General features: G+C 51.2%; 11 protein-coding genes across 11 annotated transcripts; 5 read left to right on the forward strand and 6 right to left on the reverse strand.

Moving 5' to 3' along the window:
• Positions 1-213: 213 nt before the first annotated feature.
• Positions 214-890, reverse strand: AA0111_g9100 (hypothetical protein; the record flags this gene model as incomplete). The annotated part of the gene is made up of 3 exons (XM_028655622.1): positions 214-404; positions 629-673; positions 725-890. The coding sequence occupies 3 exons, from the start codon at positions 888-890 to the stop codon at positions 214-216; spliced, it is 402 nt and encodes a 133-aa protein (XP_028503199.1).
• Positions 891-1,394: 504 nt separating this feature from the next.
• AA0111_g9101 (hypothetical protein) lies at positions 1,395-3,287 on the forward strand (the record flags this gene model as incomplete). The annotated part of the gene is made up of 4 exons (XM_028655623.1): positions 1,395-1,539; positions 1,610-2,236; positions 2,287-2,409; positions 2,464-3,287. The coding sequence occupies 4 exons, from the start codon at positions 1,395-1,397 to the stop codon at positions 3,285-3,287; spliced, it is 1,719 nt and encodes a 572-aa protein (XP_028503200.1).
• A 592-nt stretch (positions 3,288-3,879) lies between these two features.
• Positions 3,880-5,016, reverse strand: AA0111_g9102 (hypothetical protein; the record flags this gene model as incomplete). The annotated part of the gene is made up of 1 exon (XM_028655624.1): positions 3,880-5,016. The coding sequence occupies one exon, from the start codon at positions 5,014-5,016 to the stop codon at positions 3,880-3,882; it is 1,137 nt and encodes a 378-aa protein (XP_028503201.1).
• Positions 5,017-5,385: 369 nt separating this feature from the next.
• On the reverse strand, positions 5,386-7,120 carry AA0111_g9103 (hypothetical protein; the record flags this gene model as incomplete). The annotated part of the gene is made up of 2 exons (XM_028655625.1): positions 5,386-6,823; positions 6,873-7,120. 2 exons carry the CDS (start codon positions 7,118-7,120, stop codon positions 5,386-5,388), a joined length of 1,686 nt encoding a protein of 561 aa, XP_028503202.1.
• Positions 7,121-8,105: 985 nt separating this feature from the next.
• On the forward strand, positions 8,106-9,534 carry AA0111_g9104 (hypothetical protein; the record flags this gene model as incomplete). The annotated part of the gene is made up of 8 exons (XM_028655626.1): positions 8,106-8,253; positions 8,309-8,334; positions 8,384-8,420; positions 8,474-8,544; positions 8,594-8,616; positions 8,668-8,827; positions 8,879-8,982; positions 9,033-9,534. The coding sequence occupies 8 exons, from the start codon at positions 8,106-8,108 to the stop codon at positions 9,532-9,534; spliced, it is 1,071 nt and encodes a 356-aa protein (XP_028503203.1).
• Positions 9,535-11,444: 1,910 nt separating this feature from the next.
• On the reverse strand, positions 11,445-12,449 carry AA0111_g9105 (hypothetical protein; the record flags this gene model as incomplete). The annotated part of the gene is made up of 3 exons (XM_028655627.1): positions 11,445-11,528; positions 11,577-12,079; positions 12,131-12,449. The coding sequence occupies 3 exons, from the start codon at positions 12,447-12,449 to the stop codon at positions 11,445-11,447; spliced, it is 906 nt and encodes a 301-aa protein (XP_028503204.1).
• A 3,125-nt stretch (positions 12,450-15,574) lies between these two features.
• On the forward strand, positions 15,575-16,602 carry AA0111_g9106 (hypothetical protein; the record flags this gene model as incomplete). Its single annotated transcript, XM_028655628.1, has 2 exons — positions 15,575-16,309; positions 16,375-16,602. 2 exons carry the CDS (start codon positions 15,575-15,577, stop codon positions 16,600-16,602), a joined length of 963 nt encoding a protein of 320 aa, XP_028503205.1.
• A 937-nt stretch (positions 16,603-17,539) lies between these two features.
• AA0111_g9107 (hypothetical protein) lies at positions 17,540-18,682 on the forward strand (the record flags this gene model as incomplete). Its single annotated transcript, XM_028655629.1, has 3 exons — positions 17,540-17,689; positions 17,789-18,075; positions 18,136-18,682. The coding sequence occupies 3 exons, from the start codon at positions 17,540-17,542 to the stop codon at positions 18,680-18,682; spliced, it is 984 nt and encodes a 327-aa protein (XP_028503206.1).
• A 213-nt stretch (positions 18,683-18,895) lies between these two features.
• On the reverse strand, positions 18,896-19,840 carry AA0111_g9108 (hypothetical protein; the record flags this gene model as incomplete). The annotated part of the gene is made up of 1 exon (XM_028655630.1): positions 18,896-19,840. The coding sequence occupies one exon, from the start codon at positions 19,838-19,840 to the stop codon at positions 18,896-18,898; it is 945 nt and encodes a 314-aa protein (XP_028503197.1).
• A 437-nt stretch (positions 19,841-20,277) lies between these two features.
• AA0111_g9109 (hypothetical protein) lies at positions 20,278-21,165 on the forward strand (the record flags this gene model as incomplete). The annotated part of the gene is made up of 1 exon (XM_028655631.1): positions 20,278-21,165. The coding sequence occupies one exon, from the start codon at positions 20,278-20,280 to the stop codon at positions 21,163-21,165; it is 888 nt and encodes a 295-aa protein (XP_028503198.1).
• A 188-nt stretch (positions 21,166-21,353) lies between these two features.
• AA0111_g9110 (putative xanthine/uracil permease) lies at positions 21,354-23,338 on the reverse strand (the record flags this gene model as incomplete). Its single annotated transcript, XM_028655633.1, has 6 exons — positions 21,354-21,493; positions 21,553-21,916; positions 21,967-22,427; positions 22,489-23,032; positions 23,105-23,194; positions 23,246-23,338. 6 exons carry the CDS (start codon positions 23,336-23,338, stop codon positions 21,354-21,356), a joined length of 1,692 nt encoding a protein of 563 aa, XP_028503311.1.
• Positions 23,339-24,312: the final 974 nt, after the last annotated feature.

Consider the following 24,312-nt stretch of genomic DNA (forward strand, 5'->3'; position numbering starts at 1 on the left):
CGAAGGGTAAGACGCGGCATCATGTTAAGATGTGGATTTCATGGTCAGCTATAGACTTGAAGGATGGTGTATGTGTGTGCGAATGTTCATTCCTAAACTTGTTCAAGTACTGAAATCCTCCAGACAAGGTATCTTTAAGCCCGTGGCTAAATAGCAACATTTTTTAACGCCGAAAAATGCAATCCAATAACACCAGTGTATGCAGATCGTAAATCATGATCTTCGTTTCGCGACACGTCCGCCGGTGCGTCCACCGGTAAAGGGCTTCAGCGCGCCCTTGCCTCGCGAGGCGGGGAAAGAGACCCTGTTCTGAGGTCTGCGGCGAAGTTGTTTCCGGGTCTGGCTCTTGTCCTTGTTCTTGCGCGAGTTCTTTGCAGAGGTGGCGGCAGCGTCAACGTCCATATCTAAGAAGTCAAAGTTAGCCCTTGATTCTCACTCAGCCAGTGCGGAGGAAGCGGGTCAAAGGCGAATTTGAGATGGCCGTGGTTGGTGAAGCCCAGGATGTCAGAGCACAAGCCCAAGTGGAAACAGAGATTTCTGAGCTGGCAGTCTTCGTCTGCTGAGTCGAGGGCAATGGAGGAGGGGTCGGAGAGGGAGCGCGGTATGGGGACAGTGAGTAGCGACGAACCTTTGGGCAAGTCCTCCTCCTTGGTGGCATCGTCGGCGGCGCTGGCTGGGACAGAGTTAGCGGGTGCGCATGCTAAGGGTCGGACAGGCGACTCACTTTCTTCGGTTTCCATGTCCGTCTTTTCGGGTTTGGGCTGCGCAATCGTCTCGAGAAGTTTGGCGTGCAGGCGCTCGGCGCGCGCCTGCTCTACGGGGCCAAATACATTGGCGCGAAGCTTGGTGCGATTCGCCTTTTTGCTGCTTGCTCGTGCGCCTTTGGCCATTGTGTCTGTGTGTGGAATTGGCCGGGAATATCTGGGGTGAAGGCGTTTGCTGGTCGGTGGGGGAAAAGTTGAGGGAAATTTAGTGGCAAAGCGATGCAATCAAGGCCGGCCCGTGCCCCAGTCGCGTTCTTCGCCTAGTTCCAGGTGACGCTGACTTCGGTATATACCCAGCTTGGAGATGCGCTCGCCGCGAGAGCCGCCGCCTACGTCGACGGCCATATAACCCACAGAGTCGCATTGTGGCCTCCCCGTCCGCTGGCCGCCCCCCGTCCTTGTTCCGCCCGCGCCTGTGTTGTGGTGCGCTCTGTGTCGCCGCCTGGTTCTCGGGAAGTTGCGACCAACGCCCTTCACTGCCTTCACCTCACCCGACGTCGCCTGCCAGAAGAGACTGCCTCAGACACCCGGCCCCAGATGCCTTCGCGAGATATTCTGCACCGGTAGCGCCTCACTTGCAACCTCCGACATTGCCAGCCCTCCCGACCTCGACCGTGACGGCAGCACACCATGGCGTCCAGCCTGCAGCAGATGGCTGCCACCATCACCGAGCGCTCCAAGACCCTCATAAACAACGACCTCAAGAAGATCCTCAAAGAGGAGGGCACCTCGCAGACGGGCAACAAGGCTGCACTGCAAGCCCGCGTCATTGGCCGTACGTCTCTCCGCTCCCTAACCCCGGGGCCTGCTGTCGCCTCGACACCTGCTAACTTCACCCTCACCAGTCATCGCCAATGCAGTCTCCAGGAGCGATACCGACCTTTTGCGCCGACTGCAGTACCGCGTGCAACACCACGGAGAGGCGCCTCCGCCAGCCACGACTAGTCCCGTCGCCTCTTCATACTCGCAGCCGCCTGCGCCCGTTGCCAACGGCTACAGCATGGCCAACGGGTACCAAAACAACGCCGCATACCAGCCCTACCAGCAGCCCCAGCAGCCACCCATGCCGCCCCGACCAACGTATTTCTTCAAGGACAGCCCTTTCTTCGAAATTCGCGAGCTCGTGCTGAGCAATATGTCTTTGGACGCTTCGCCAACTCATCGTGCCACCATATCGCGGAATCTTACCCTCAACGAGAACCAGTCGGCACGCCTAAGAGCCGATTCGTCCCTGCGATTGCTGCTCTTTTCTGCACTCGAACAGCCCCTGGCTCCTTACTCACGTCTCGATATTGCGTTCCCATCTCAAATCGAGGTCAAGGTCAATGACGAAGAGGTCAAGGCGAACTACAAGGGGCTAAAGAACAAGCCAGGCTCGACGCGTCCTGCAGACATTACTGATTTTGTACGCATGAAGATCGCCAACCAGCGTAACAGCATCCTCATCACCTACGCCCTGACTCAGAAGGCAAGTCGGTCGGAGGTTTCTTATTCCGTCAGCGCCCTGAAACATGACCCCAAGCTGACTTCGAAATCCAGAAATACAACCTATTTGTCTACTTGGTCAGAAAGTTTTCTGTCGAGGAACTCACAAAACGTATCAAGCAGCGCAATGTCATCACTCGTCAGTCGGTGCTGAACGAAAGTATGTCTTCGTACCAAGCATCTAGGGCACGCGGCATTACTAACCGTATCGCAGTGGTGAAAAAGGCCAATGATCCGGACATTGAAGTCGGATCAAGCGTCATGTCGCTAAAGGACCCCATCTCTACCTTGCGCATCGTCACCCCATGCAGGTCAACGGTGTGCACGCATAACCAATGCTTTGATGCCGACTCATTCCTGCAGCTCCAAGAGCAGGCTCCTACATGGACATGCCCAATATGCAGCAAGACGATTTCGTATGAAGCCTTGGCCGTCGATCAGTATGTCGAGGAGATTCTGAGCAAGGCTCGGAATACGGACCAAGTCACCATCCAGCCAAGTGGAGAATGGTCTACCGAAAAGGATGTGAAGCCCAAACAAAATGGGCACCATGACGATAGTGATGACGACCTCATCGAGATACCAGACTACCGTGTACAGGCCATCAAAACCGAAGCCGCGCCAACACCCACTTCGCTCAGTACCCCTCCACTGCCTTCTCGGGAGACTTCTACTGCCCCACGGTCTGCACAGAAGAGAAAGTCTGAGGTGGTGGATCTGACTTTAAGCGATGACGACGAGCCAGTAAGACCAACGAAAAAGGTAGCGTACACTACCCCCAATAGCCTTCCTGATCCGCACCGTCGGTATCATTTACCTCCCCTTGGTAGTCACTCCGCTGCCCATAATCGTCCACCGCCACCAGCCTACCACAGTGGGTCTCTCAGCATGCGCTCTGATTACTCCCGGCCTCCATCCACACCTCCACCACGGCATGGGTATCAATCCTATCGACCAGCACAGCCCGCTTCGCGGCCCAGCTATCCCGGACAGGGTACTTCCTCCTACCCTACCTACCTTGGCTCTTCTTCCCCTTAAACTACATGTTGCGCGTTCTTTTGTATCTTTCATTTTTGTACGACTAAGGTTCACCAGCTAACAATACCTCGGGTTTGTAGGGCAGAACAGGGACCGGATGAGGTAGCATAGCACCCACCTAGGCAGCCCACTTCGCCACGGACCGTTGCGCCGTGGGCAAGCCGTGTAGGCTGATCAAGTGAAGTTCCCTACATGATCCTCTCATCTCTTTCCTAAGTTGTCAAGAGAATTTAGCGCGAGGCGTTTGGGAGAGGCTATATTTCATGATCTATCTGCTTATGGCGTACAACACTGATTGGGGGCATTGAGGATACCACCGCATGGGAGATTTGCATGCATTTTGAAAGCTCACACCAACGACTTTCTGCGATGATGAGAAGAGAGTAGAAGCTGCGCGAGGCGAAGGAAGGGAATGTGGAGGTGCTATTTCATGTAAAATCGTGTAGCAATGACGTCTTTTGACCTCCGTCATATTGAATAATTTCAAGTCGACCTAGACTGATGTTTCACCGTGACAGAACTACCTAGCCCTTGGACAACTGCGAGTCGAAGTGCTTCATTGTTGGATACATTTTCACTTTGTTCTAAACTTCTATGATCTACTTGCAAGCTTGCGTGGTTGACCCTTTGGCTTCGACGCTGTTGCAGGCTCTGATGTGTCGCCATCAGATTTTGGTGCTTCACCTTCAGGTTTTGACACGCCGTCCCCAGATTGTGATCCTATTTCCTGTTCACGCTGTGCTAGAGCCTTTTCCCTTTCATCCAGCTCGGCCTGTCGCCGATCAAGCTCACTTTCCCGTTGATCAAGCTTCTTCTCTCGTTCGTCCAGTTCCTCACCATTTTGCGTGTCGGGTCTCCCGGTAGCATCCGATGGCTCTGTCTTTGCTGATTGTGCTTCGCCATCTTCCTGCTTTGCATTCAACTTCCGTGGCTTCTTACGACCCTGTGTGTCACTTTTTTGCGTCGAATCGCTCTTTGATGGCTCCGCAGGCTGGCTTTCGCTGGGCTTCGAGTCTGAATCTCCACCGCCAGCTTGAGCGCCAGCCTTTGCTGCGTCCGATACCTCTTTCTGATCCGGCATCATGCCCTTCGCACTTTCCATCCAGCCTTCGTCAATCTTCCCTCCACCTCCTTCGCTCTTGAATTTTTCAAGCTCTTCAGTGCCAGGCATTTCTTCCTCATTAGCCTGTCCCACCATCTTCTCTAGCGTCCTCTTCTGCTCCTCGCTTGCTGCCCATTGTGGGATCCAGCTTGTGAGCTTCTTCATCCCCTTTCCGGCTACTTTGCCCATATTCACCCACGGACCATGGATTGCCCCTGTGACTCCGCCCAATCCAGCTCCTATTCCACCGAGAAGGGTCGAAGAGATGCCGCCAACTAAAGTGCCTGTTATAGCACCCAACGTAGCTCCAGGTGCGACACCAAGGCCCGTGCCCGCTGCCATACCTTGGAAAGCACCTGAACGAAGATATTTCGCCGTCTTTCCGAATGACTCGGCCTCGATATGGGCATTTGTAGCCTCCTCTGTCAGTCTTTGTCGTTCGTCCGGATCACTGGCGGCGGCCGCTGCATCTTTCAATTCTTTTGCTTTCTTTTGTGCTGCAAGGGCAGCGTTCGCGGCTTTTCCAGATTCTTGCCGCACTTCCTCTTCTGAAACGGCAGGCTTCTTGGACTTTGAGTCGTCTTGGGACTTCTTGTCTCCATCTTTGTTTAACTTCTTTGGAGGCATGATTGTGGTTGTCGTTTTCGCAGTTGTAGCTGCTGCTGTACGTATCGTGTAAGCAACCCCTACCGGCAATGTACGTCATCGTCGCTAGCCCCACCCGAGAAGCCTGAATTGCACGCGTTCAAGACGCGTCAAGACCGCCCCAAATTTCATCCTCCATGCACGCGCGCTTTCCACTTTATAGGCACAATTAGTATCACTACAGCTGTTGACACGTCTCAGTCGATTGCGATGCATAGCAGATTGCTCTTGAAGAAATTACTCGACACGTCGGGACGACCACCTCATCGTAATGAAGAAGTCGCAGATATATGATGGCGGGATTGAATAATGTGCGAAGTTCAATACTGACACTGAATAGGACACTATCTACTAAGCGCGACACATCCGACCGTCCGTCCGAACAGTCCACGCCTCGCTACCGACACCAACCGTGGCGTAGAACAGACCAGAGGGATCCCACTTCTTTTTGATATTCAACAACTTGCCGTAGTTCTCTCCCCAGAATGTATCAGCGAAGTTTGGTTGACGAAAGTCAGCCTCGTTCACATATGACCCACTACCTGGTGTCGCAGCCTCGACAAGAGGAACGATTTCATTTGTCATCTTCTCCTGGACTGCAAACGCTTCCGACCACGGAGCTGTGAAGTTCCACGGAAGCGTCAATGTCGCGTGCACAATTGCTTTGCGCCAGGCTGGGTGGACTGAAGTCGTCTGCTGCGAGCCAAAAGACTTCACATCTGTTCCTACTCCAATCCAGGTCACTCCCTTTTCCACGACAGCCTTCCAGGTCTCGGTGATGTTGCTGACGACGCTCCGAGGAATCAATCGGGTACCGTACTGGGCAATACCTACTTGGATGTTGCCGAGTGGAAGAGGGCCAAAATACTTGTCGTAGTGCTCGTAGTACGTGTCGAACTCACTGTACTCAGCAGTATACTTGACACCTTTGGAGTCCAGCCTAGCAACGAAAGGCGCGAGCATGGCCTTGACCTCGACCTCCGTCTTGTTGTAGGCGTTAAGTGGGGAGATCATGAAGAACGAGGACGTGAAGTAATGGACCACCATTGCTCCGGCATCTACCATTGCCGGTAACTCTTCGTGGAATGCTTGGATAGCATCATAAAACACATCCTGGGCATTGTCCGTTGTGAAGAACGATAGCGAGGCACCACCAAAAACAGCCTCCTTGTGTGCCTTGACAGTCATCCCAACTACAACACCATACGTGCTGCCACCGCCGCCATTGAGAGCCCAGTACAGATCTGAATTCTCCTTGGGGTTCGCGTTAACAAGCTTCCCGCTGGCAGTCACGCCTCCCCAGTTCAGAACATTGTCAGCAGCAAGACAAAAGCTGGTACTGATGGCCGGGTCCCCCCCCCCCTGGGTGAAACCGCCAGCAACGCCGACTGTAGGGCACTCGCCTCCAACCACAACTAAGCCCTTGTCTCGGGAAGCAGCCATAAGCTCGAATCCCTGAACACCGGCACCAATCTTGAAAGCTGGACCGTTATATCCTGAGGCCTTGTATGCTGGAACGTGGGTAATATCCTTCAGATGATGTGTCCATACCGCGAGTGAGCCCGCGCCGGTGGAGCGACCTAGATAATCATGGCCCGTGTTGCGGATCACAAGGCGGATATTCTTAGATGCAGCAAATGCGATTGCTTTTTGGACGTCTGCAGGTCCAGAAGCATCAACGGCATAACGGACGTAGTTGCCAAGCTCACACGGGCGGTCTCGAGGCTGAAAGGGATCGCAGCTCTGGTTGGCAAAGAAAGGTGCCATCACAGATGAGGACGATTCATAACTAGCTACCTATGAGTACGACACTTTGAACACATACGATCGGTACCTACTGGATTCTCTCGTACTGCCACTGACTCTTCAGGCTCTCGCAAGTCGCGTTATCGAAAGTCGAACCGTGACAGGGTGCGCCAAGTGGTACGGTAGCCACCAAACGCCCGCCTACTGTCTTGTTCAAACTGTTCCAGTCCGATTGCGAAGGCCATGACTTGTCTCCGGGGAATGATTTGCATCGATTTGAGGTTGGATTGGTGGCAGAAACGACGCTAAGAAGCGTGAGAATGAAGACGAAGGAACGCATGACAAGGGCCCTGGGAGAGGAGAGTTTCGGCGACCTGAGGGATATCAACCTGCAAGACATACGGGTTAATATAAAGAGAAATTCAGGCGCCTTGCATGCACCGCGCCTCATGGTGGCGACAAGGCTAGAGTAGCTGTGGGACTACAAATCTAGTCTCCGGTGAGATGGGCCGTCCCGGTACCGTGCACCATTCTACGACCGTTGCGACTAATTTCATCGAATCCTTCTCGTCGGCAAGAAGTAATTACGACGTCGAAAGCGTCCATGGTCTGTAGATGGGCGATAGAAAGAGACGCTTCGTCAATGTGGACACACAGCTAATGAATGAACATGAACATCTCGGAATTACTCTGCTCGCATAGCACGGCGTAACTGCCATGGACGCGGTCAATTGGTAGTTGGGGCCTGCATCTATCAACAGGGATCTTTCCAAGCTTTCCTCTATCGAGGAACATCCGATGCAACCGACTATTTCACCGCAAGGGCGGGTCGGCGGCTCTCCAGACGAACTGCAATCGTCCCATCCCGTCTTTCCAGACCCTTAAAACTAGGAGATATTTCACCGAAGGATGCCGAAAACTATGCCCGTCGCAGTTACCAATATGCCGTGATATAATAGTCTAGCTCTGACAAGAAGGTGTCTTGTATACGCCAACGCCTGAGCTGCTTTGCAACCATGTGCATTAACAGTTAGCCTGCTATGACCTCGGAGAATACTGGGAGTATTCGCACGTTTCACCTCATATGAGGCTTTACTCTTCTCTCGACCAAGGCATGCCTCCCTGACCAGTACAAGATGGACCGGGTAAAGTCCATGCTCACCCCCACGTCTGTTTCCGACCTTGTTAGTGACCAATACGCCGGGATGCTCGGAACAATGCAAGTATTGGATTCCAAGACCTAGTAAGAGGAGCGATGTTTTTGCGATGGTGATGCGAGAATTCTACAACAATTGGAACGAAATCACCATAGAGAGGTCAGAGCGATGGGTTGGACCTACAATACTCCGGACGATGCCGCCAACGACGGACCACATATCACTGCTGTCGCAATCATCTTCACAGCCTTGTCACTTTCGATCCTGTCCCTTCGCTTTTACGTGCGTGGTTGGATGATTAAGGCAATTGGAGCTGGTACGTACCGTGATAGGGAACATGCTTTCGACAGATAACTAACGATTGCTACTAGACGACTGGATATTGATTGCGACTTGGGTCAGTAGCTACACTCTTTGCTGTAGTATTGGAACTGACAATTTAGCAGATAGCGTCCTGCGGCTTCGCCGTTGTGACCATCGTCCGTACGTTGTTTGAGCGGGCTGCCGCGACACTGCGACTGACTGTGTGATATCAGAAACCAAATGGGGCCTTGGACTAAAACACCTGGACGACATGCCTATTCAAAACCTATACAACTTCGGACTCGTAAGTACCGCAAGTTCAAGTGGAGAAGGCCCGGTCCTAACCAAACCAGATACAGTACATGGGTGCACCATTGTGAGGCGAAGCGTACGATACGATATCGATTCATTTAGCTGACTATCAAAGCTACATAACCAGTATACTCGGCTTCAAACTAAGTCTGCTGTTGACGTACCTACGTATCATGCCGAAGGGTGTGTCGCGTAATGCTACGATCGCTGTAATAGTTGCATGCATACTCTTTCATCTTTGCTTTCTCATTGTTCAGACGAACCTCTGCCAACCGGTAAGTCCCACTACCCTCCGTGACCCATAGCATTCTGCTGACCCGACCAAGGCTGCGAAACAATGGGACCCTTCTATCACCTGGGGTCAGTGTCTGCCAGCCGTTCCCTTCTACACCAGTATGGCGTCCTTGACTATCGTATTCGACGTTGTAGTGTAAGCAATTCACTCGCAACTGTCGACAAAAACTTACTCCAACTCAATAGCATGTTCCTACCCTTTCCCGTTCTCCTCAAAAGCCACATCCAGAAGCGGAAGAAATTCGCCTTACTCGGACTCCTCGCTCTAGGCACTTTCATCACAATTATCCAAGTCCTACGCATCCGAACCGTTCGAAACTTAGCCAACTATCTCGACTCAGGCAGTCTGATTATGTGGTCGACTGTAGAGAACAATTTGGGTATTATCGTCGCTTCTATCCCGACGTTAGCACCCCTATTCAAATACTTCGTCGAGAAGACCCAGAAGAGCTCTAATGGCAACTCTGCGACGCGATCGCGGTCTATGTACGGTTTGAAGTCGAGACGCACTACGAGGCAAGGTTCTATCCCGCTAGGTAGTGGTGTTCATCAAGCAACGCACGTTTCTGGGCCTTTTGAGGGAGGGAGCGAGGAGTTTATTATGGGTGATATCGCTGCTATAACGAAGAAAACAGAAGTCACTGTTTCTTCTCGTGTTCGCGAGGAGTCGGACAGGTCGGGCAAATAATCATCTTCCCTTGCGGGCAATACATGGAAGATACTGTGGTTCGATTTCTTCTTTAGCACCATTATATAAGCAGTTTTCATCTACAATATTACGTACGTCGAAGCTGACCTCATTCCTTCATATTCATTGTAAAAGTGTCTCATCATTTCAGCATCCAGAGGAGAGAACGTTAGATCATGGACCCTGTTTTGTTATCGAGCCTTCCTATAGAATGTTGTAATTCATGACACAACAACAAAAGTGCGCGTCATTTTAGACACAACCAACATCGAGTGGAAGAACAATATACCTGATCTGACGATGACAGGATAACGCATGCATTGGTGATCCGTAAGGCAACACATACGGTCAGACGGTTAGATTCTTTGGAAGTTTGTTCGCACCTCGCTAGCCTTGTCCGGCATGGAGACGCTCATTCCTATATCTGGTGCGCGACCAAAGGACGACAGTTTTGACTTGTACACGTGTGGTAGGCTATCTCTGGCCACCACAAGTAGCAGACAGAGGATAATCTGAATTCCCGCTTGGAGACGGCCATAGCGCTTGGTGGAAACCCCCCATCTTCGGACAAACACGTCCAACTCTCTTTCCAGTCACTTTCCCATGTCCCATCATCCATCGATGAAATGTGTGTCCAACATATGCAAGACTTTTTACCAATGAGATATACCAACTCGAGTCGGTGACTCTCCTCCAAATCAGGCGAGAAGAGTATCAAGGCCTTCAAAGTCGGAAGATGGTGTCCGAGTAATTATAGGCGGCCATTGTAGGCGGAGACTTGATAGATCTCTTTGGATATGTTGAAGATGAAGTTCAGGACTGATTGGTGCGGGTAGTCTTCTTCCGTAGCGCAGTAGTCAATGAGTCTGTTGAATTGGGCCAACCTGGAGTTGAGATCATGGCTCGCATCCGCTAACATCCGAGACAACGGATTGTAGTACCGAATTGTTCATTCTTCATGCTTTCATCGAACAATTTGGGTTCCCAATCAGTTCTGCCTCGCACTAAAATATGTTACTTTTGTATCGATGAGGTGACAAGTGCAGAAGATGGCGGATGGCACACACTGAACTACTATGGTAAAAGAGGCGCCTTGTGGTTGGTTATAAAATGATAAATCGTGCCAGATATCATGCTTGGTTGCGTCTAATGAGCTGGTCAGAGCCACTCAGAGCGTGTTCAGAACTTTGGAGTCAGATGTAAACTTACGTGGCACTTACTTGTAGACTACGAAGGTGAACTGACAAAGTGAGGAGTTGTTAGACGCGTACCTCGTACATCCAAAGATACCTACAACGAAGGGCTTCACTAGAAACTCAGGGAAACAAAAGGATTGACCTGCCGTGGAAGCCATTCTGCGGCTCATCTGTAATCTGAAGAGTAGTAGTCGGCTAACGTGGAGTGGTCAGAATGATAAGTTGTAGTGGTCATCCACCTTCGTTCGAGACTATGATGTCGATACTCCATCGCGAAACAACGCACTGATGTAAAGCTTTGATAGCAGAAACAAGCTGATCATCCCCAAGATGGAGGGAGTGCTCGAGATACAAAGTTTGAAAGAGGGACTGCTGCCTGAACGTTTGTCAAAGTGGAGCATTCGCCCTACACCCATGCACCAATATCGCAAGATTCATCTAAACGTTGAACAGCTGCCTTGCAGCGCAAGATGCTCTCAAAGTGGCCAAGGACCAGACGGCATGAAAATCTTCTAATGAATAGGCAAACAGTGATTGAAAACGATTTAGATACTACAGCAGATTGGGTATGTAGACGCCAGAACTTCTCCAGAAAAATGAAGCATCGGTGGCTCCTGTAAAGCAAAGTCTGAGATATGTGAATGTAGTCAGATGATCGTCTGAATCAGATAAAATACGGGGATAGCAAAAGCGTTGCTATCACGAAAAGACTGGTCATGACAATGGCATGATCGGAGGCTCCGGACCTGCCGGTACTACGCCGTTACCAACAGTCACAGCTGAGTATCCTTCCTTGATCTGGTAAAGTCAGCACTGTTATGTCGTTATTTGGGGTTCTTTTCATACCAAGTCGAAATGGGTTGTAGCCCGGAAGGCGCCACCCGTTTCAGGCCCATCGCTCCAGTAAAGACGCCTCAACCAAGCATGGAGACGCGGATAGTCTAGGCGTATCATCTTCTTGTTGCATTTGAAAAGAGTGTAGTATGCAACGTCAAAGCGAATGATTGTTGTGTATAGTCGAATGTCGGCCTCGGTGATGTATTGTCCAAAAAGGTAAGGGTAATGCTTAGGCTGCGAGAGGTGGTCTTCAAGGCGATCAAGGGACTTGAAAAGCTTGCTGACATGTTCGTCATAGGACGCCTGTGAGGTTGCAAAACCAACTTTATACACACCGTTGTTCACTGTGTCATGTCCCCATGAAAGCAGCGAATCCATCTCCGTCAGGATGTGCGCAGGTCTGAAGCCCGCCACTCCTTTGTTGATCTCGCGACGTTCCGGGGGTAGAAGAGGATCGAAGGCATCGAACAGCATATGAATGATCTCGGCGGCTTCGTTGTTGACAGCGGTACCTGAGCGCTGTCAGTCTGTAGGCCATTACGCTAACTCTCGGGTGTTTTCACCATTAAATGTATCCCAAAGCAAAGGGACCGTGATTCTGCCATTGTATTTTGGGTCCGCCCTCAGATAGATCTCTTTCAACCACTTCGCACCATACACGGGGTCTCTCTCTGGCCCGCTACGCCCAGAGAAAAACCATCCATGCGCTGCATCCCTTCCATCGACCTCTACCAGGTCTAAGACATCTCCCAGCCCCTTCAATGCGAAAACAATGGCCGCTCGATGTGCCCAGGGACAAATGTAGTTGAGGTAGAGTACGTATCGGCCCTTTTCGGCAGGAAAGCGCGCGGATGGAATCCTATCTCGGAACTGCGAAGGCATGTGGTTCCATTGGCTGTTGACGTCAACAGGGTCGCGAGGTAATGGCTTTGCAAAAGAATGTCAGTAAGCATGCGCGGTAAAAGAGGACAGGAAGGAAAAGCCTAGTCGAACCTTTGTAACCGCCATAGCCGGTGGCTTTATAACTTGTCACTGATGCTACGCAAACTAATTCCGAACATATCCTGTCTGCAGATGGGCAGCCCATGACGTTGTCTTAAAGACCTGAGCCCTTTACCGCCGGCGTATTGTGATTACAAAACAGCAGAATGCGGACAAGGGTAACGTCTGATTAGTAGGAACTACCTACGCGTGAGCGTCGGCTTCCGCGGATTAGAAAACCCGCCAAGTAAATTGTCGGGTTGCAGTCATCGCTACTAAGAGCCATGTGGTCATGGTGTTGTAGGTGGTCGATAGTTCCTGTCAAATGGCGAGATGGATTCCATTGCAGACGCGGTCGACGAGGGACGTGAAGGTGAGCTCGTGCCATGCATCCCCGCCGATCAGCCGAGGCTCGCTTAGACGAAGGTTTAGTTTCACTTCGTCGCACGGTATCCGTTCACCTTTTTCAAGCCCGATCCGTTTTGCTGCTCTAATTCGTGTCGCAAAGCACACAGCCGTACGGCGTCCTGCAATGACTCTGTTGCCGTCCTCCCATATTGATACTATTGGCGGACGAGACCGTTGGTGACGTGGCCAAAATGATTGGCGCCCTCTCCTAGTCCCAATAAATACCACAGCCCGGACGGATGAGCTGATTTGCGGTTCTGCAAGAGATGGAAACACGGCAACTCGGACGTTCAGTCATCACTATCTGATGATAATTTACTAAGAGGCTTCGAGAGTCGCATGCTTGGTGCTCCGTCCGTACAACGATCGGTAATCCCATTTCCTGAAGGACCCAACGAGCGAAGTATGCGATCTGCCATTTATGAGGTCGTTCACAAGAGGCATACTATCTTCATGCACCAAAAATATCGTCAGAAGAAGTGGTCGCACTCTCATCCGCTTGTGTGATTCTGTGCACTTGTTGGCTTTCCGGCGTCGCCTGTACTCACGTCAGAAGATGCGATCAACGAATCACCACGTAGGAGGTGGGGTACGTCGATATGGAAGCGAGGGAGGGTATGAATGCAGTCCATCTGAGGATACTATTCATACGGCATCAGGCTGAAGGACGCGCCTATTGCTAATGGTTGCGCCCTCTATACACTTGCCAAGAGAAATACTACCAGTCATCGTGCAAGCCGAGCTTTTTTACTTGGTCTATACAACACCTGCCGGATCTTTGGAGAGGGAGGTTTTAACATCGTTGATAACCATAGGTGAGACGCTGCAGCAAGGGCCATTAGGTCCGGATGCCGATGTCAAGCAAGACATGCAGACGATTACGCACGATGACATTGATGCCAGATGAGACCAAAGTTCCACTCTGCTCCGTTCATGGAACTGTAGACTATCTGAGCGCATACACAATCTGCCATGTGAATGGATACATTACTTTGCATATCCCGCACTGACTCTTTTGCTTCTGGATCTTGATACCTTGGTCGCGATTCCACAAGAAATTTGAGTGTTTCAAGGCCCAATTTTGCGCATACAGGTTATGTATGCGAACTACTGATTGCATTGTCATGGCAGCAAAATTCGCTCGTTGGCGTTCACTTTCCCGGTAGGTATGAGTATACAGCGCCGATCTGATTACTCATATTTCCACGCTATGTCCTGATGTACGACAAGGGCCCACTTTAACAAGAACGCCAAATATCTTCTGGAAATGCGTTCAGGCCATCTCATTTGCTGAAGCATACGCCCGTAAAATGGGTGGAGGCCCAAGTAGGAGTCGGATTATGCTTGATTCCGTGCTTGAGGCTAATGTCATCAACAGCCGAAGCTACGTTGAGTGACATGACCTCAGTTCTTCAATTAATCTCCGTGATAATCGCGCGAGTACCACACAAAGTGGAAAGCATGTGATATCGATCGACTGAAATGTCGTATACTGACTACACTGAATACAGTATAGGCTGCAAGCACTCGCAGGAAATACTATGAGTTCAATAATAGCACAAACATGCACACACAGCCATTCGCTTACTCTTTGTGCAACATGCATTGTCCTCGCCGCCAGTTCAAGTCAGTTCCAGAAGTCTGTCAAGGCAATATGTTGTCTCCAGCATTGGACTAGTAAGATCAAGTCGTATTTCTGCTTCCACCAAAGCACTGAGATGGAGTAATCCCAAAGATCTCTCTGCTTCCTTTTTCGCTTACAGAAAAGTGTTCAGCAATTTGGGTGCCGTTCACTGTATCCATGCTGGTGCGACATCTTTCAATGTTCCGCTGTGTCCTTGAGGAGCCAGTCGTTGATGGACCATTATAAAGCATACATGCGGATATAGCCAAAAGATGTCCGTACCAGGGGAACGACTTGAGTTCTGTAGTGGAAGGATAAAAACCGACCTCTAGGGTCAACTATAATCCGACCCAGAAATCAATTATGTATTGTCCACATCTGGATACTACACTACCACAATCAAGTTCAGATCTGGCTGGCGATGTGCAACGAGCACCACTGATTGGTATAATCAGCCCACGTTTCACATTCAGTATGTAACGTGACGGTATAAGAGACGATGCCAGTATTATGGACGGCTCAAAGTCTTCCCAAGCGTGTAAGTATATATGCGATGTTCATCACGAGATGCATGTGTTTTTTTACTACGTCAATATTTCATGGCCAACCCGATTTGTGCCTGAACTCCGTCACAAGGAAGTACGATCGCTGTCGGCCTTTTGTGGAAGTTGATGTTTTTGACGGCTATATTGACAAACTAACGAGCTGTTTGCCGCGGCCCTACTCGAGGCCTAGTTATCTACCGAATCATCACCCGAAGCTCTTGGTCCCCACCAGCATGCATTCGATTTCCCCAGATTTTCTCCTCAATTCGTCTGTTCGCAATCCACTATTAATCTACATTGATCGTCTTGGCACTTTTATCCTTGTTCGTGTATGATGGATAGGGCAGATCGACAATGGTGCGGTCGACTATATAAGACATGCACATTGAGAGAGCAGTTGCTAACATAAGGTTCTGAATATCCACTGACCTCGAAAGCTCGCCATCGACATGCTTAATTCTGCCCTTCTATCGTTACTTGGCATCGCGCCCAGCTTTTTCGGTAACGCTCTTGCACAGACTTTTACGCCGGCACCTGGCAACTTCCCAGCCAAGGGTGATGGTGACTTCGCGGGTGGCATCTTCAGTATCTCCCTCGCTGAGCTACCTAAGTATGCTGGCGCGGGTGGAACCGGACCTGAGGCTCCCAAAGGCAATGGTGCGAAGACATCTGGCTCAGGACCCTATCCTGCACAGATGTTGACCGACTCTTCGCTACCGGGACACACAATCTTCGCGCCCAAGACTCTTCCAGCCGGAAATCTCAGTCTGCCTTTCATTGCATGGGGCAATGGAGGATGCGGCCTCAACGCAGGTATCTACGAGCGCTTGTTAGTAGAAATTGCTAGCTACGGATACATTATCGCCGCAGACGGCACGCCCACGGGCTCTGGTTTCCAATCTGGTCAACAGTCCAAAGTACAGGACATGCGGGACTCCCTAAACTGGGCGTTTGCAGGCAAAGCGACGAAATACGGAAACGTCGATTTGACCAAAGTCACGACTGCAGGTCACAGCTGTGGGGGCCTGGAAGCCATGTCGACGGCGTACCGTGATGAGAGGGTGAAGAGAATCATGCTATTCAACATTGCGATATTCCAGGATGACAGGAGGTACCTACTCAAGGAGATCAAGGTGCCAATCGTGTATCTCATTGGAGGGCCTAAGGATATGGGTTATAACACTGTGAGTCTTTCTTTCTCATGTTTTGGTCTTGATGTAGTCCAGTACTAATACTGAAAATACGATAGTCGGCTAAAGATTATGCGCTTCTGAACGCGGGGCTTCCCAAACTCAGGGCCAACCTCGATACTGGTCATGACGGGACTTTCGCCGCTATCAATGGTGGCAAACAGGGTAAAGCAGCTGTGGCATACTTGGAATGGCAGTGGAGAGGTAACGCGACTGCTCAAGCGTACCTACTTGACGGCGGTCTGGAGAAGGACAACTGGATTGAAGAGCATGCCAACTGGGTATGAGATTCGTGTCGCTGTTAATGTACACTGAGGAATCTGTGGCGATGAAGCATGCTGGCTCACCGCGGACAGTTGAGAGAGAGAGAGAGAGAGAGAGAGAGAGAGTATGAGTGGTGCGCAGATGAAGTAGGAGTGAGTTTATTCTCCAAAATGACACCGGTGAACAAACCTGTCTTGGCGCAATTTTCGAGCTATAGTGCGATGGCTGTGCGATGGCTGTAGGCTGTAGAGCTGAATGAACACGAAGTCACATGGTCTAAGCAAGGCATAATCGGCAACCGACCGCCTCGCAAAACCCAAAGGCATCCAGGTGACATGCTGGAAACTTGGACATGAAAGCGATACTATAAGTTCGTTCGGGTGTGCCAGTGCGCGCACAATCAGGCCGGTCGGAGCCAACGTCATCGCCATCACCCAGCAACGAGCGCGCCAAAGCGTAGCCAGGAACGCCCTTCTCTAGCCTCTTTTCCGTCTAAGTTGCTCGCTACCCGTTCTCGACCCTCTATTAATAACCACCAGCGACGCTACACTCTGGTTGCCGGGTTAGGTACAAACCCTGCAGAAGCGAAGAGCGGGCTGCGCGGCGGGGACGCGACTGGGTGGTTTGCAGCTTCGGGATCCACCAAGCAGTGAGGCTGAGACTCGAAAGGTGTCTGACATAGCACTCCATCCTTCCCTCGTTGCCGTACGAGTCTACGACATTCTTTGACAGTTTCTACGTCTCCTTGCGCACACGACGCGACCACGCTTTTGATATTGTTTGTTGTTGGCGGGCATTTGCATATCGCAGAGAGCAGACTCGGAAGCACCGAAGCCACCCGTATTGACGTACTCGTAGGGCTGAGTGAGCTGTCTGTTTACGCTCACCCTTCCCGGCTTTCCGCCCCCTTCCACACATACCAGGACTTTGAGGATCTGGATACACACAAAGACGTACGATATGCGGATACCGCAGTCATATATTCAGAAGTGCAAGGTGGTGGCACATGTTTTCCAGGCCATCTTCGTCTTTATAGCAGCATGTCTGACCATCGCCGTTATGACCAAGGACGGAGATATTGGAGGGGCTACTAGGTATTTCTTTGCTATGGTAAGTGACATCCTTTCCTGTGCGCTTTGTGTGCGACGTCGTCTTGAAGACCGGTCTATCGCGACAGCATGGAGAAGGCTAACAGAAGACTGGCTATAGTGCTTCCTATCCATACCCGCCATCATCTACCTCACAATGGTACCCATGTGGTCGCGCGCCCAACGCTTCGCCTCCGCATACGCTTTCCTCGCTGTCGACGCTTTATACACCATCCTTTGGTTCGCGGCCTTCATTGCGGTGGCTATGTGGAACGCCCACGGTATCAAGGAGGGAGCCAAGAAGGAGAAGATTTCGGATGACGACCGGAATTGCACAACATTCCTCTATGGAGACGAGGCCAAGTGCAAAGTCAGCAAGGCTGCTGTAGGTGTAGGTGTCATGGTGTTGTAAGTACTTTTCATTTTCTACATGTGAATCATGTCGCAACACCTACTAACCCTCCGTAGCCTTTTCTTCGCCATCACAACGGGCGTATCCGGCTACTACCTCCACAAGTATCTCCGCGAAGGCGTCATGCCGTACCAATCCTCCAAGGAGAACACACACTACGCTTCCGGCGACTCCGCCTACAACAATCCCAAAGACACAACCTGGTCCACCGAAATCGAAACCGCAAACGGTCGCGACTCATCTGATTCCCTTGATCGCCGCACAGATCGTGGTGGCAACCAAGAAGAAGACGAATATGCGCTGCTACACAGCACAGAAACAGATGAAGGTAGACACCCTGGCCGACCACTGAGTTGGGGTGAGGACAGGAATGGAACTTATGGCGGTGGTGGCAGAACCACTGTTCCTCCATATGCGGAATACAGGGATAGCGGCAGCATAGCTGCTGGCGTGGATGCATTAAGTCCAGGCGGTTATGAAGAGTATAGGAGAGAGGCCAGCGCGGGGCCTCTGGGTGGCATGGGTATGGAACGACAACCCAGCCACGTCAGTCACGCTGGGAGTGGGTATAGCTTTAGTGGCGGGCCGGAGCGCCTGAATTAAAGAGGCACGGTCGGGGGGGGGGGAGGCGTTGACATTGAGTCATTCTTGTTTATGAGCGCTCCTCTTGTTACAGAGTTGCTAGATCACATTGCATTGGGCTTATGGTTGGGTCTGGCGTCATGTTTGAATCTCTTGCATTCCTCGTCTTGCGCTTCAGCGAACTGCTTTTACGTATGAATACTCATCTCTTCGCACCGAGACTTGTGACAGCGACTAGCGCTTCGCGAAACGTTGGACGAGTTCTAGATCGCGTTCGTGTTGCCCACCGATCGTGTAGAACCAATATGCATCTTGTTTCTTCCACCACCGGTTTGGTAGATAGGCTTCAAGCATGTAGTATTCATCCCGCTGATATGGAAACTCCAAACTCGGCGGTCCGTGTTTGGCCAAAAAAGCATCTGTCTCTTCAGCAGCCTCAGCAGCTGTCATGTCAACATGGACTCGTTTGTTCCCTCTGTTCTTCGAGTGCCGCCGTATGGCGCGAACGGTGGAATCAAGGTGCCGTTGCAAGATGACGGCGTGCCATAGCGAATTCTCGATGGCTTTGCGAGCGATACGTCCGTGGCGCGCTACCAGCTCCTTGTTCCACTCTGGTGTCTGCCCACGCGGTATGATGGGGAGTGGGGTTCCAGAATCGAGATAGTCCTGCCAGTGCGCAAAGTCCAGGACTAGCCCTAGATTATTCCATGTCAAGATGCAGGTGAGACAGGTGCACAGCTGGTGTGCATCTGGCGATTGAATGTGCTGGTACGGGCGATTGTGTATATTAAGCTGCTTCTGACGCGCGGGGTCGACAAGGAGGGGTTGTATTGCAGGGTCGACGTCGGCGAGGAGCCTGGGCGTAGGGAGGCATTTGATGAGTATGCTGTAGCGCCGTGCGATGATGGCGTCGCCGATGATGTTCGCGTTGGCTTTGACAAGGCTCTGGAAGCGGCGGTTGACTAAGCTGAAATCGATTACGTCGCAGGGGCGGAGATATTTGAGGCTCTCGAGAATGAGCTCGGTAGGCAGCTTGGTAATGTTCACAATGGCATCGCGTTTCTGCTGTCTCGTAGCATTCTTGCGCTTCATGCGCTCCGGCTTCTTGTTTCTAAGGGTGAGGGCTGCCGTCTTGTCTTCAAGTGGCTCGTCATCGTCGCTGACAGCATATCGTGGCATGATTTCGAGATGAGACGGAAGGCATCAGAGAGTGACGGCACGCATGTCCCAAGGCAACCTCCGCACAGCCAATCGGGTATAAGCAAAGTCCGCTTCGTCTGCATGTAGGCTATTACGTAGCACCATGTTCGCCACAAAAGCACGCGACTCTCACCACGATTTTACCTCCAGCAACTAAGTCCACTTTGATTGGTCACATTCTGAGCACATCCGCCAAACTTCAACATGGCGTCATGCCTTATTTCTAAGCAGAGGACCATACATAAACCCCATTAATTCAATTGTTTCTACCTTTCCGTTTGTATCACAGCTGAACCATCCCTATGAGCATTGCTAGGAGATTTGCACCCTGTATCAGAACGACACGAACCCGCAACGTCCATCTAGGAAACTACGCGCGCAATCGCTTATTCCACTCTGAAGCCCAATCAATCAGCATGACCACGGCAAGCTTCTCCCACATTGATACCGACTCTTATTCTGGGAAACCATGGGCCAAGGTTGACGGACCCGGCACCAGCTTCTCGCACAAGTGGCACGAACGATCCGTCCACAACCTTCGCGGCCGCGAACATGAATTCAACACCGATAACTCAGGCTTCGCAGTATATCAGTACCCCGCAAAGGAAAAGCTATTCACCGAGGATGCGGCAGTACGAGAGGGCTATTACGCTGAAGTCGAAGCTTTACTGCGTGACAAGCTTCCTGGCGTGAAGAAAGTCGTCATCTTCGACCACACAATACGAAGACGAGACAAGAATTCTCCTCGACAGCCTGTCCAACAAGTCCATGTAGATCAGACGGAAGCTGCAGCAGAAGCACGTGTTCGTCGTCATCTTTCTCCAGAAGAAGCCGAGCGATTAATCAAGGGCCGCTGGCAATTGATCAACGTATGGAGACCCATCGAGAACCCTGCTTCAGACCATCCTCTCGCAGTAATTGACTGGAGAACAACATCATCATCCGACTTTGTTGCTACAAACCTTCTTTACCCCAAGCGCGCTGACTCCATGGACGTCGACGACCGAGGTAAAGAGGTTCTTCCAGATCCCAACAATTACACGTCCACCGACGGCTATGAGGTCAAGGGTGAGACCATGTCTGTGGCACCTAATGACAATCACAAGTTCTATTATCAAAAGGACATGACGCCCGAGGAAGTTCTGTTGCTCAAGTGTTACGATAGCTTTGGAGAAGGTATGGCCCTAGGGAAGAAGGGCGTGGCTGTAAGAACGCCGCACACTGCTTTTGCGGATCCGAACACGCCCGCGGATGCACCAGGACGGCAGAGTATAGAAGTCAGATGCTTGGTGTTCTATGAGTAGATGTAATGGCTCAGAAATGAATGTGATGGCTTCGATCATTACTTGATAATATGTATCAATGACTCCATCTATATGGTCTAGTGAGGATGTGAATCGACAGCCACAACCCAAATTAAGCGTTGGTATCGTAAAATCAAAAAAACAGGACGGTGACGGTCTATCAAGTGGATAACAATGACAACATATATCTAAGCCTTAGTCTGGGCTTCGATGTGTGCTTCTGTAGATTCCAGCTCAAACGAGTCGGTATCCTGTGGCCTCCAGAACTTTTTGTCGCCCTTCATTGCACGGATGAACCAAGGTTGGGCGCGTGGCGAGTCTGAACGGACTAGAGTAAACCCTCGTTAGCATGATATGCGGAAGACAGCGGCATGTGGATAGACTTACAGCTCCAGTACTCCTTGTTGTCGTAGTCTGGCGGAAGCAGGCGTCCCCCTGAGATGGCACCGAGAGCCCACGTGAAGGTGTTTATGATGGCGAAGCACATAATTCCAGCGATAAGTCCATATGCGATCGAGTATGAAAAGGGCATGAACATCAGCGTGACGAAGGCTGGGATGGAATCACCAGGATAATTCCAGTTGATGGCTAGAACACCACGCATCATCATGCATCCGACTAAGATGAGAGCTCCTCCTGTCGCCCAGGGTGGAATGGAAGCGAAAATGGGCGCGAAGAAGAGCGAGATGAAGAAGCAGATACCGGTGGTGATCGCGGTCAGACCTGTGCGACCGCCTTCCTGGATACCAGCCTGTAAAAGTCAGTATGGTGGCACAGAATATGTCAAGATACAGCACTTACACCAGACTCAACGAAAGCGGTAACAGGCGATGATCCAAACAGGGAGCCGATGGAGATGGCGATAGCATCAGCCGAGTAAGCAATTGTACTCCTAGGGAAGTCACCCGTGTCAGGGTCGACAACGCCTGAGAAACGAGCCATGGAGTACAACGTGCCGGTGGCATCCAGAATATCAACGTAAAGCATGGTGAAGACAGCCAGAGCGAATTGCCCGCCCACGTTAGACAAATCCCAGTCTTGTGCCAATAGCGTATGCTTGATCGGATGGAAAGCGACAACGTTCTTGAAGAACTCGAAGCGGCTGTCGCCAACTGTCGTGCGTGGGAAGTAGGTGATTGAAGTATCCCGGGGCCAACAAAAGATGGATACTAGCGCAATACCAAAGATCATTGAGCCACGAATCTTATAAGTCATGAGCAGAGCTGTAAAGACACCGCCCACAAGAAAGCCGAGCCACATGGCTGAATTTGGGTGTACGAAGTCAGTATGTGCCTCACGTGTAGTTCGTACAGGAGCGCTTACTTGGGTTGGTTGCTTTATGCGAGAGACAGGAGCCAGTGTCCGGGTCGAGGTACTCAGGAGAGCAACCTCCAAGATCAAGGGGTGTTGCCTTGGCTCCCGTGATAGCACCAATACCAGCCGAGTATGAAAGTCCGATCAAAGTGAGGAAGAGGCCAATACCTGCACCACACGCGACTTTGATACTGGCAGGAATGATTCGAGCCAGCCATTGACGGATGCCAGCGAGGGAGAGAGCGACGAAGATGAAGCCTTCAACGAACACAGCAGTCATTGCGACGCGGTAGTCGATTGGACCGGTGCCGTGGAACCCTACAATTTGATATGCCAGGTACGCATTCAGGCCCATGGCTGGTGCGAGTGCGACAGGGAGGTTCGCAAGAATGCCCATAAGGAACGAGCCGAGCGCCGCAATCGCAGCAGTAGCAGTCACGAAATCACGGTTGATCTCGAGCAAACAGAGAGAGTAGGCTTCGTCGTTGAGACAGGTTGGGTCGACAGGGTCATTGCAAACACATGTAGCACCAGAGTCTGTGAGGACGGAGGCCTGTAAGTGGTAGTATCGTTAGTACGGCTGTACCATATGCTTATAATTTGGCATGTATCTGGGTTTACTCACGTTGACAGCAATGATGTATGCCATAGTGAAGAAGGTTGTCAGGCCAGCGCGTAGCTCAGTGGTGAACCTCGCATTTTTGATCTCGTTGGGCTTCGATAGTCAGTGTTATGTCTTGCATTCAAAGTCTTAGGGACGACGTACATGTCCTGACCCGTCAAGATGGAAGTACCTGCCCACAAAGGAAGCAGAAACCACATCGTTGAGAGCAGCCTTGTTCCTTTCGATGAAGCCCATGATGTTTCCAGAAACCAAAAGCGAAAAAAACTGAGATGGTATAGCAACACTGGACCACTAATCCACAGGCAACAACGGAGATGGATCTCCAGATATATTTGCCATGCCCAAGCAACAATATGCGGAGGTTACACCTAGTGCAGGGGGGTGGAGCGTAGCAGGTGTGCTCGCGTCATGCAGGTGCCCGTAAGGATCCCGTATGGAGTTCGTGGTAAGCCACATAAGGCATCCTCCGCGATCGGAGATGGAGACAGATTGAGCGGATGTGGGAGACACTATGCGCGGAAAAGTCTGCCGTTCCGTTAAGGCAACTCGAACGGCTAAGTGTAGCTGTTTCAACCTGTCGTCCTTCGGTGGGATATGACCGCGTATGCGCCAATTGAGAACCGTCCGTCTTGGACATTTCACCAGCACTAACACGGTTGTCGGATTCGGGATGTGGGCTGCATCGAACGATCCACTACCAATAGCTAAGTAACCTCTACCAAGCCACAAAGCGAAGGCGAGTCACGCAATCCTTAGTATGGTGAAAACGTGTCGTGCCGTATAGTCTATCTGCTTTGAACCAGCTTCGACTCTTCAACTACCTAGCGAGAATAATATCATGGCTGCTGGAATTCGACGTGTGTCGGCTTCCTTCGCGAAAGAGTCTAGTCGTTACGAAACCCAGTTCTGTATTTTCCGGGGTCCGGGGTCGATGATGCATCGGTGAAGGCTACAACAGGAGCCAGGTACGAAAGGTACCTGATTGTCGGGTCTTCCAAGAAGTTCTAACGAGTCGCATAATGTCCCAACGATGGCTTGGAGCCGTGGTCTCTGTTCGCGCCAATGGCTGATTTGCCGCTCTCCGGGACTTTCATGAAGGTAAGCGGTTGCCTAGCAGGCGCTAAAAGTGGCTGGTGGCGCGCATGTGATTAACAGGCCTTCGTGGGTCGTGCGTATCGTGTTGCAGGTTATCGGTAGTGACATTCTTG

This window comes from Alternaria arborescens (genome assembly GCF_004154835.1).
Source record: "Alternaria arborescens strain FERA 675 chromosome Unknown contig_25, whole genome shotgun sequence".
Lineage (NCBI taxonomy): Eukaryota > Fungi > Ascomycota > Dothideomycetes > Pleosporales > Pleosporaceae > Alternaria > Alternaria arborescens.